This window comes from Mytilus edulis, unplaced genomic scaffold, assembly GCF_963676685.1.
Source record: "Mytilus edulis unplaced genomic scaffold, xbMytEdul2.2 SCAFFOLD_411, whole genome shotgun sequence".
Classification (NCBI taxonomy): domain Eukaryota; kingdom Metazoa; phylum Mollusca; class Bivalvia; order Mytilida; family Mytilidae; genus Mytilus; species Mytilus edulis.
In genome coordinates this window covers 1-12,488 of record NW_027268639.1, presented here as the reverse complement: position 1 = coordinate 12,488, position 12,488 = coordinate 1, and the positions used below count along the sequence as shown (strand labels likewise).

The window sequence follows — 12,488 nt, the reverse complement described above, 5'->3', positions numbered from 1 at the left end:
CTCATTTTTACGGAAATGTTGTTGACCGTGCCCGGAAATTTTGAAACGATACTGATAAATCTTTTATATAAGCTTATTCTAAAGGATAACCAATTAAACACTGTAATTAGATCATTGAATATTGTTTTTATTGGTATTTATATTGATTTTGTTATCAGTAAATTAAAAGCTAACTAAATATAATTGTTATATACATATACACATCCATGAATCTACAATGTGTCTATACCTGTTAATAGGCATTGCACAAGGTCATGTTTTTTCCCCGACTGTTTATGACGTCTTTACACTAACTCCATTGGATGTTGGATGCGTCCTGATTGATAATTAAGTCTAAGATGTCTGATTTTTTTTATAATTTATTAGTGGCTTCGAACTAGCTGTCAGTAACAGCGAGTACTCTCCTACCTGAACTTTTTGTTGTTGGGATATACAAGTACGGTGATCTTTGTCATTTGGGTTCTTTTGGAGAGTTGTCTCATTGTTAATTATAGCACATATTCTTTTTTATATCATCATAGATACCAGGATTGAAATTTTATGTAAGTTCTAAAAATTAGCATTCAATTTAGTGCTTTCCATGTACCCATGTACTGATTTATATTGAGGTTTATTGCATGACTATTGGTTAAAGTTGTCCATAGTAGATTTTTTAACTCATTTGTATTGGTCTTCAATACTTTTATATGACATCTTATATATATATTATTACGTTAAACGCGTATTTCTGAGAAAAAAAACTTGTGTTTTAAACGCTATTCGTTTACTATCATTCATTTGCTTATTTGAAAAGTACAATATATTATTCTATAATAAGATATCCCGAGAATAGAGAATATATTTATAGATGTATAAATGTCTACTTGCCATTCCAGATGGATCGATTGCAGCAGCACCGGTAAATTTAAGCTGTGCAGCCCAAATTTGAGTTGACCCCATTTCAAATGCGGCTCCCATCCAATAATCTTGACCGACAAACGAAACATCTTTGTACATGTGGGCAACGAATTCAACTACAATTGTGCTGTTCACTATGTCCTGTGATACGTCACGTGATGCTAACAGAAAACATACAGAGAAACGAAAAGTGTTACAATACTCTATGCAAAAGTATCTTTGTTAATTTTCGAATTAACATAGATTTCTAACATTGTGTTACTAAAAAATATGGATTCAAATAATGTTTTTTTTTAAATTGACCATGTTTACGCACTGTCATTTATATTGTATTTGAATACATTTGAACATTCAGAAAAAATATATGGGAGTATCTGGTATCTGAGTTGATAACAGACATCAATTGTCACTGAGGAGGAGTTGATTAAAACAAACGAGTGAATAATATTTGATATGACCATTCGTCAAATCCTTTACAGGACTACATTGTAATTTGAGAATAACAAAACTACGAATTTATAAGACTTTTCTCAAGGTTTTTTTTAAAAATTGTTCTGAGGTAAATGTTCAAGATATCTAATAATTATAAACCAAATACAACAGTTTGTTTTTGTTTGGACAGGTTTATAAATGTCATCCAAATATGTATGTTATAGTGTACCTTTCATTCATCTTACATAATATTCCAATATCAATTTTAATTTGAATAACGAGGTTAATATCTAAAACAACTTTCTTACCTTTATTAATAACAGTTCCAATGTCAAGATGGCCAATGTTATTTCCAAGTCCGTTACTATCCTGATACATAGTTTTACTTATCGCTGACTCATCAAGACCACACTTAAAATTATCACCAATGCTTTTAACTTTTGCTGAACATATACTGACAACTGATGAAGTATTCAAAGGTGAAAACGAATCAAATTTCAATGCCGTTGATGGATACGGTAAGTACATTTCAACTTCAAACATGGCTGCTGATCCAATAGGAAAAGTCGGCGGACCAGTAAAATTAAATGTCGGTGTTTCGGTTATAGCCTATAAATAGTAAAATCTGGATTGAGACAAACGCTAAATAATTGCACTTCTAAAACATTTCGTACAAATATTTTTAATGTCTTTTGCCATAATAATATTTAATACATGACAGTTTTATTATATTTACCAATATCAAAATACCGTCACATTTTAAGATTCTTGTTTTTTCATTATTCTATTAACCTGTCTTTACAATTTTCAAGATATTATGGTCCCGTTTAAAATCTGAATAAATGATCATATCACCAAAACTAACAGTTTTTTGTTTCAGCAGTTGTTATTTCACGCGTGGGGCATCGCTAGATATCTTTATCGGAAATGTATACTATGAGTTGACATTTTTCGTCTAGAAGTCAATATTTGGTATACGATCTAGCACGTAATTGAAACATTCGGAAACCTTGAGAATGGTACTGAGACTAGAACAAAGGCTTTGAAGGCTATTCAAATTCTCCCTGTTTTATGCATAATGAACATGTTTACTATACTAATAAATACCAGTATATCAGTTATTGTGGCAAATGACGCCTGTCCGACCCAAACTTCATTGGCATTGTTGTATTCTGCGCCTGCACTGACCCAGTAAATGCTTCCGTTCTGTACCGTATCGTCCACCATGACAGCTTCATATGTGATAACTAATGTGCATTCAGCAGAGACATCACAGTTGTTGACTGTTACAGTTCCAAGGTCTATTATTGCTCTATCATGCTGTTAGAAGAAATATGATAGTGAATGGACGATAATTAATACATCTAAGTAAGACAAATAGTCACGTGATATGTGTTTTATGCATGATTGATACTGCAAAAATATGGAACACATTAATTATGAAATCTTGTAAGTTTTGTGTGAAAAACAAATAGACAGGAAAACAGAAAAGATTTATGTTACAAATGGAAAAGTACTTAGATATGAGGAAATCTTTTGCATTTTTAATAAAAACAAAAATGGGACATAATTGTTGCCTTATGCAGTTACATCAGGTTTCTTTATAAAGATGTGAGTATTATCAACAACTGCCTTTCCAACCCATCCCGTTAACAATAATTATATTGTTTCTCTCAGAAATTATTTAGCCCATGTTAAATGTCAAAGGGTCACATCTTTCAGAAATACAGAACAATAGGGAGAGAAACTCAAATTTAATCTATAACTTTGTATTACACATGTAAAAAAAGTCATCAATTGATTTCGTTATAACAGATAAAAAGTCGGAAAATATGTCCTACATTTTTCAAATAAATGTCCGTAAAAAAGTACAGAAAACAAAAGATTCCGCCACATGAGCCCCGCCATTACCGGTAAAGAACTTACTTAGGTGCATCAGAAGGGTAAACAGTTTTAGCAATTACAATTATGGTAAAAATCTTTAAAAAAAAGTATTGTTCTGGCAATTTTAATTATGGTAAAAAAAATCGTTTATTTATGTCTCAATTATGTAAAGAGAAAGGGATTGTGGACTGCAAATTCTGACTTGTGAAAAAAGTCAAGCAGCACACATACTTTAAGGTATCGATTTAATTATACTATCATCAAAATGAAATGTTTTAGCAAACTGCCGGTGATGAAATTTCGTAAAATCGTATTTCGACGTGAAAACAAAACTGTTTTTAGCACTGAACGTGAACTTTTTCCCACAAATTTCTAATACACAAACATGTATAATGCATTGCTACTCGGAAAGTTTGATTGTTCAAATATGTATATATATTTTCTACTTATATGCATTTCATCGTGTTCTAAATCTTTACAAAAAACATAAACATTCGAAATATCACCCACATTATGTATAATGCGTGTTGTTTTCAATTTTTCATAACACTGAGTCGATAGTTCTACTGGTGGACTATCAGTCTCCGAGGGTATCATCAGCTCAATAGTCAGTACTTCAGTACTGACATGATTTTTAACATGCCTTTCTAAAATTGTCCGTTTATAAATTTTAAAATTAGAAAGAATCTAAGGTTTCAACTCTCTCAGTCAAAGTTGACCTTAGGTGAATTTGGTTATTTGTTTTAGGGAATTTTTGTCACTGTTTCGTTACTTATACATCCCTCGGATTTCAAATGTTTGGCTTTAAGTGTTCCTGGTGAAGGTAAATCCAGAAAAGCGCTTCGGATGCATAAAATTATTAAACTTGTTGTTTTCAATTTTTTGCTATCAGTATTCTGAATTAAATAAGTTTATACCAAAACAAATAAAATATTATTTCTTATTACAGCTTATATAAATCTTTAATGTAACAACTTGGCATGAAATGAACGGTTCTTTTCATATTAGAACAACCAGAAACTTCCAACAAAAATTGGATAATGTGTTAATATGTACGATCATGTTAATCTATATGAACTGCCAAAAGGTATGAATGTATGGCCGTTGATTTTCTCTTTTATTTTGTTAACATTTACTCATGATTGGACTAAACATTGCCTGAATCGATTTGAACTAAATTAACTGCAGTGGTCAGTCTAAATATTGACTGAAAGACTAAACATGTAAGATGATGCATGTTCACATCAAAATGACTTTTCCAGTTAAAAAATGCTTTACAAGTGTCAGTGACGGTGGTGCTTTCTCATTTCCATCTATAATCATACACAGCATATGTCCCGAAACTACTGTGAAGTGTTTCCTCTTAGTTTATCAGAGAACATGGGGTGTGATTCACTTCTACGAATTATATTTATAGATATTTGATACTAGATGGCAATGCTTTCAAAGAGCATACCTTTCAAGGAGACTGCAATTACAATACATACTATAGTTATAAACGGAACCAGTGAAAGACAAAGATATCTGACTTGGTACAGGCATTTTCCTAATGAAAAGGTGAGTTTAATCTGGTTTCATAGCTAGCAAAACCTTCAACTTCAGGGTCCCATAAAACATATCCGTTCGCAATATGTATAGCAATGCCTCAGATACACCAAAAAGTAAATTATATTTCACAACCTAAACTATTTAATTACAATATGGTATTACCTTGTGTATATGCATATAAACGTTGAATATGTCTCACTTACCAGTACTGAGCCCGGGGTTTTTGACTCCATGGTAACATCCGTTGAACCAGTAATAGCTAGTCCGCTGCCCTTAGTTACCACTATGTCACATAAAATCATCACTGTGGTGTCATTGTCAGGGGTAAACAGCTCAACCAACATGTCTGTTGGCGCTACCGGAAAGGAAATGTCAAGTCGAAATTTGACCCGACTTCCGATATATAAGTCTGTCGTCGTATCATAGGGTGACACCTTAGCCAATACAAAGGTAACATTCTGTGGTGCTGCAGTCTGTTTGATAAAAAATATATAACTTGATATTACAAAAGCATTTTGTTACAGAGCTTCAATAATAATAATGTAGTGGTTAATGTTAGAGAGCACGAAGCTATGTATTTTGATTTAAACACGACGCTTAATTATATATCTTTCGAATTACTGTGTGTGTTCAATCTTGGCAATTGAACTAGGGTAAATAAAGGCAACAGTAGTATACCGCTGTACTATAATGTTTTGTATTGAAGGAAATTTTATAGATATTATATAAAACTTGAAATCGTCGGGAGTTAGTTCGTCAACAGAAAGATACAATTTTTTGAAAGTAAATAGCTCCATATAGGTTTATAGAGCGACAGTTGTTATTGATGTTCAAATCTCGTTATTTGCATAGCTTTTTTTTATTTTTACAATAGGGTATGTAGATTGGTGTTACATGTTGATATAACCCGTTGCATCTGAGAGCACATTATCCCCTCACCCCCTATTTTTTGGTTTTCTATGGCGTTAAGTTTACTATTTTTTTTCTGCTGGTCTCTTTGTTTCTTAGTCAAAGCGTTGTCAGTTTATTTTTGACTGATGAGTGTAAATGTCTCTTTGGTATCTTTTGCCTCTGTTTAATGTTTTAATGTTTTAAATGCTTTAATATAAAAGCAACTCCGTCATTAAATGGTTTAGTTCTACTTTTTGCTAAGTATTTCAATTGGGTAATGTATAGATTAATCTTTTATAATAATTTTTACGATTTATTATTTTTTCAATTTTCTATACATTAAACATGAATGATCATGTCTGTTTCTCTTTACTCAAAACATTCATTCAAAACACTCAACATGCAGACTTTTAATACGTTCAGGTATTTCACATCCAATTTTTTATGGTAATATTCTTTATAAAGCACAAAGGTGTCAGTATTCACCTCAGAAACTTACAAAACCTTTGAATAGACTTATTAAGAAGGGATATAATTACGATACTGTTGTCAAGTCACTAAAGATTGCATATTTTGGCGTTAATATTGAGTCACTGATAAGGTCTTTGCATCGGAACTAAACACATTTATTCTAAAAACAGTTGTTGGCATGACACGGGTTATGTTCTTCTCATATATGTTATGATGGTATGATACTAAACCCCTAACGGGAAGGATTGTGCCTGATGTTCATATGATGAAATCATAATCTTTCAGTCAGTTTAGTTGAAGTCTGGAGCTGGCATGTCAGTTAACTGCTAGTAGTCTGTTGTTATTTATGTATTATTGTCATTTTGTTTATTTTCTTTGGTTACATCTTCTGACATCAGACTCGGATTTCTCTTGAACTGAATTTTAATGTGCGTATTGTTATGCGTTTACTTTACTACATTGGTTAGAGGTATAGGGGGAGGGTTGAGATCTCACAAACATGTTTAACCCCGCCGCATTTTTGCGCCTGTCCCAAGTCAGGAGCCTCTGGCCTTTGTTAGTCTTGTATTATTTTAATTTTAGTTTCTTGTGTACAATTTGGAAATTAGTATGGCGTTCATTATCACTGGACTAGTATATATTTGTTTAGGGGCCAGCTGAAGGACGCCTCCGGGTGCGGGAATTTCTCGCTACATTGAAGACCTGTTGGTGACCCTCTGCTGTTGTTTTTTATTTGGGCGGGTTGTTGTCTCTTTGACACATTCCCCATTTCCATTCTCAATTTTATTGGATTAAGGCCTGAAAACTTTTTGAAAGAAAAGTTAACAAAAACGTATTACCAAAAATACCTAATTTCAATTTAAATTAAAAAATGGGGTACCAACCTTCCAACAAGATAATTCAGTGATGGTAATTCATTGTGAGAGAGCGTCAACCTTAGTTTAAGGGTAATCATAAAATAATTCACAGTCAGATAAAACTAAGATACATGTATCACCCAAACTGTCCATTTTGGAAATAGTTTCAAGCACAGTGGAGAAAAGAAACAATTGTTCTAAATCACATAGTTTTACTAATAACAACATCTTTGTATAATTAATCTTGTAGCTTGGTATTTGTTTGTGAGAGTGATCCTTATATTAGAATATAAATGACAAGATATGAAAACAATCTTATTTGGATGATTTTCCCACTGTTTTCCGTACTCGCAAGTTGCTGCAGACTTGATATAAATAAGTGAGACAAAATCTTACAGCAATATCGATTGAGTGTTAGATTTTATGTTAGATTTACAGCAGAATGCATTCAGTGTGTAGGTAAATTATTATCTTTGGTTAGCTTACTTGCTAGCTGAACCGTGAAGTCATTATTAGGTAAGGTAAACTTCCTTCCATTAAGAGTATACTAGTCTGACAGATAATCAATCTATCTGTCTGTCCGAAAGGAGGGAAGTATACATAACCTAATAAAAACTTCATGGTTCAGCTAACAAGCAAGCTAACTAAAATTATACCTTTACCTACACACTGAATGCATTCTGCTGCAAATCTAACATAAAATTATATCGTACAGATTTGTTAACAACCGAAATGAATAAATGCACAACACGTTTGATTTTTGAGTTCACTGAGTCCGAAAACTAGACGTATCGTACCTTCTCCTTTTGTCATAGACAATAATTAATAAAATTCAACGGTAATGATACATATTGTCTAGACGTCAAGTAATATTGCCTAGATAAATAGTTCCTGAGCTACAACGTATTGATTACATCTAATATTCAGTGATTTACTAAGATCTTCCTCATTTATCAATTGCATGAGCGATTTACAAATGTTATAAGTAAGCGTAAGGAGATTTTGTAAGGATTATTCTAGATTACATTTTACAGCAGTTTCGTCTTTGTGATTCAATGTAGTTTTCTTACTTTCCGCGTGAATGCCTGCTTTTCATTGCTTGCTTTTAATTTCTTTTAAGTTATTACTTGCTGCAGAGTTTCAGTAACTGATAAAAATTCAATCTAATTATTCATTCGAATGACATGCATTATACCCTGATTTATTAGCCTACTTTTGTTTATAATAATAGAGATGAGCTTAAAGTCGGCTTAAACTATTTTTTAATTCTATCCCGGTGCTTAAACCGAGACACAACAAGTAAACATATAGATTAACCATTAAAAATCTACTGATGGTATTTAACTAAATTAAGCAGTTAAGTTAAGGGCAACACTCTCATAATGTAAAATAAAGGAAATGTGGTATAACTGCCAATGAGAAAACTATTCACCAAAGTTCAAATGAGGTGGATAAATCCATTTAAATCATACACATCAGAATAAACAAAATCTTAGGGCATTGCACGAATTTTAAATAGGGATCGTGTTGCTTATTCTTTAGTTTTCTATGTTGTGTTATGTGCACTATTGTTTGTCTGTTTGTCATTTTTAAAATCAGCAAAGATCATTTCACAGAAACTACAAAATGTAAAATCACAAAAATACTGGACTCCGAGGAAAATTTAAAACGGAAAGTCCCTAATCAAAAGGCAAAATCAAATGTTAAAACAACAACACGAATGGATAACAACTGTCATATTCCTGACTTGGTACATGCATTTTCTTATGTAGAAAATAGTGGATTGGTTACATTTATATTATCCTTTAATCTATTATAACCACATAGCATGCTTTTTCACTCTGGAAGAACCCCAAAAGGTCAGAAAATTAGTTCATGCAAAATCATACATACAATAATGAACAGTACGTCCTGCCCGCCTAGCCTTAAATGATTGGTCTAGAAAGGGATATCATTTGTTTATTGTTATAAACAAAAAGGGCTGTAACAAATATACTCAACTCCAAGGTCAGTTCATAGAGTTGGAAGTTCATCAAAACTGACAATATCAAATGTTGTCAATCAACGGAATGTAAAACAACTGTCTTATATTTGATATTATTTACAGGCATAATCCTACTGAAAAGATGAGTTTAACCTGGTTTTATAGCTAGCTAAACCTTCAATTTGTATAATCCGTTGAGCTTAGGTGACGCACAAAGTTGACTTCATGTGATGATTATAAGACGCTTTTTGATAAATGTTTTGCAATGTTTATAGCGTTTTTTTCGGACTTAATCACTCTGATTTCTTTACAACTCCTTATCTTCCCATTTACCTAAAATATTAAATAGCCCTTCTCTTAGCTTGTTGCACTGAAACACACAGCAAATGTCATTCAGGTTAAGAAATATTATGTGTCAAAAACTTTCATATTAAAAAATATAAACGTGTTTCCATTACCTAAAAATATGCATAATGGTGTTTTTAAAATGTTTTTTTTTATGGGAATGGAAAACTGTTTTCCTTTATTTGAGCACATACTCAATATATAGACAATTTATAGAAGTCAAATCAATACTATTCAGTATTTATCATAATTATACTATTAAGCTGTTACTTGATGAATATTTACTGTAATTATAAGAACTGAACAGACATTGGTTTTTTCGCAAATTTTAAGGATCAAAGGCTGTATAACGATTTTAGCCATTAATCGCCTATTTATGCAAAACGTGCCACGTCATCAACATTTAGTCCACTAACAATTTACAAACATTATATTCTAGCTTTTAAACGTATAATCATTTAAGATGTTTTATACTTGTAAAGTTGTATACTATACCATACAAAAGTGTGTCAGATAAAATTATGGTCAAAACATATTTTTATAACGAATATACTCCTATGCATTCAATTTGTAAAGTAACAAAATTTTAAAACAAGGAACAAAAAATAAATCATTTATTAATTATATTTATGAAATTACACTTACCGTAGCTCTCTTAACAATGTGATGCGAATATCCATTGTGTCTTGGTTCTCCGAGACTATTTATTGGGTCTGCCCACCAATCTTTGTCTGTCCTTAATATAACAATAGCCTTTCCTGTTTTAGTATCTCCTTTATCCAACACATTTCGCACAGATAGGTCAAGTCTATAGTCTTGCCCATTTTGTAATGTTGAACCCTTACTTAGTGATATACTACCATCTTCCGGATTGATAGTAAAGTGTCCATCATTTTCGTTTTTTATCGAAAAGAAAAGGTCCTGCGCAGGGACAGCTTTGTTCTTTATTGTCACCGCAAGTGTCGATCCGATCTTTATCTATCACTTCCGGTCGAAATAATGTTATATCGTCATTTTCGAGAGAATTAATGCTAACTTCATAAGTATATTGAGTAAACTCTGGTGCATAGTTATTAACTGAAAAAGAAAATCATACTCCGTGAAAGTTGACCAAAAATTCAAAACCATTAGTTTACTAAAGAAGTTCATTGTATGTACGTGTTAAAAATTAAAAAAAGGGTACATCGAAACATTTGAAAAATCAATTTTTTGGTAAAAAGATCAACAGTATGAATACCTCAGCCGTTGTACGAGCTTAAGTCATTGCTGTATGAAATATTTATAAGATCTGAACAGACATTTGTTAAATAATATCGTACAGTATAAGATAGTGTAAAATAACAACAACAAAAAACGAACTCCAAGGAAAATTGAAAACAAAAAATCCGAAGACAAAAGCAGCTGAAACACACCCAAATGAATGGATAACAACTGTCATATTCCTGACGTGGTACAGGCATTTTCTCATGTAGGAAGTGGTGGATTAAACCTGGTTTTTATAGCTAGCTAAACCTCACACTTGTATGACAGTCGTATATGATGGCATGATTTCTATATTAGCATTGTTATTGCATTTTTTTAAATAACTGTTCGTATAATTTGGTATTATTTACTTTTGATAGTTTTTGTTTTGTTTTATAGTTCATTATATCGGCAGCATACATTTTTTTCTTATTTTCTTGCATATTATTCTATGAACCTTCTATTGTTCTATAATACGAAACTAAAGGGATGGATGTTGTATCATCAAACACCAGTGTAATTCAGCAACATATATTTTGTTTTCTTTGATATGGTTTTATTTAAGTAAAGCATATTTGTACCAGTATTATATCGCCAGGTATTTTCTCGATACCAATTTTATTGTAAATTCCTGTATCCTTTTTTGAAATGTATAACACATAATAGCAATTTATCTTGAAACACATATCAAATTTAAAACTTTTTCCTTTTGGCTTTGTGAAATTTATAAAATAAATATGTAATTGGTTGTAACAAATATTCAAAACAAATCTTTTTTATATATTTGAATATATATTGACAGATGTGTTCAACTATATATTTTTCTTTTCCCTTTTAATTTGCTGTCAGGAGTAGGGGTCGGACGGCAGACATTCGGCATTAAAGGCAAAGACTATCATCATTTCACTCAGATTTTTAAAATTCGGTGAATTGAAGTATGCATATAGTTTCGTTCACTACTTTGTCGAGAGATGGTTGTTTTTACTAATTTTTGTCGTCTTCGTTCCAGGCCTGTTGTTAATCTGATTTCGTAGGAGTGATACCAGTATTCTAACCGAATGTTTTGTGATATTGAATTTGAGATTCATGTGTTTCTTTGATTTAAAATTTATGTTTATCTATGTGTGTACTGTACATTCAAAACAACCGATTGGTTCAAGCATGACTCTTTTTAGCTCAGCAAAAAGATCACTGCGAAGTTTACCTTGAACGTCACAATTGTCTCCAGTCCAACATGGGAGACATGAACAGGTACCAAATTGGTCTAGGATACCATTTCTACATGGAAGTCTGCAAATAAGTAAGGCAGGATTTTACTTTATGTATATTATCTAAATTGTGAACATGTAAATAAGCACAGAAACAATACAATGAATACATCTAACAACTCAAAACATTTTTCAAAAATCTTATTCTATAGATTTTTGTGGATTGCATTGTTTAAACGAGTAATAAGTGGTTTGTAGATGTATCACAAACTGGAGAGCATAGCTTATTTAATGACGTATCACCTAAAGGTTATCCACGCGAAACGTGTACACTAAAATGGAAATAAATTTTTACACGTTTAAATTACTATCATTGGGACTATACCGCGACATTAAAATTGTCCGTCCCAGACGCTACCATAGCCCTTTGGCGTTTATGCATTTATGTTATTGAAAATATCGAAAGTATTTTAACATATTAAAAAACTAAAATCCCGCTTCTGAAACAAAAAATAATTCAATGATGTCGACTGTGAAATGAACTTTCATTATTGTTTTTAATTAATCAAGCGCGAGGAATTTGTTTGAACGAGAAATGTACACATGCGGCTTCTGGTCAACGGCGCACCAAACAATGATCACAACGCAAACTCAAATCAGTCATAAATATGTATGAATTTAATTGGAACAAAGCTAATAAAATGTCCCTCCGCGATGGCACCACATCTT

The 12,488-nt window shown here is 32.0% G+C and overlaps 1 protein-coding gene across 1 annotated transcript in view; it reads right to left on the bottom strand.

The window, feature by feature from the left end:
* The window catches only part of LOC139508160 (uncharacterized), a gene marked incomplete at its 5' end in the record, with an annotated part of 38,925 nt that extends 27,084 nt beyond the window's left edge, over positions 1 to 11,841 (bottom strand). The window contains 7 exon segments of the mRNA XM_071295910.1: positions 868 to 1,058; positions 1,638 to 1,938; positions 2,437 to 2,649; positions 4,965 to 5,234; positions 9,955 to 10,230; positions 10,232 to 10,386; positions 11,756 to 11,841. Coding sequence (XP_071152011.1) covers positions 868 to 1,058; positions 1,638 to 1,938; positions 2,437 to 2,649; positions 4,965 to 5,234; positions 9,955 to 10,230; positions 10,232 to 10,386; positions 11,756 to 11,841 — 1,492 coding nt within the window.
* Between the last annotated feature and the right edge of the window lie 647 nt (positions 11,842 to 12,488).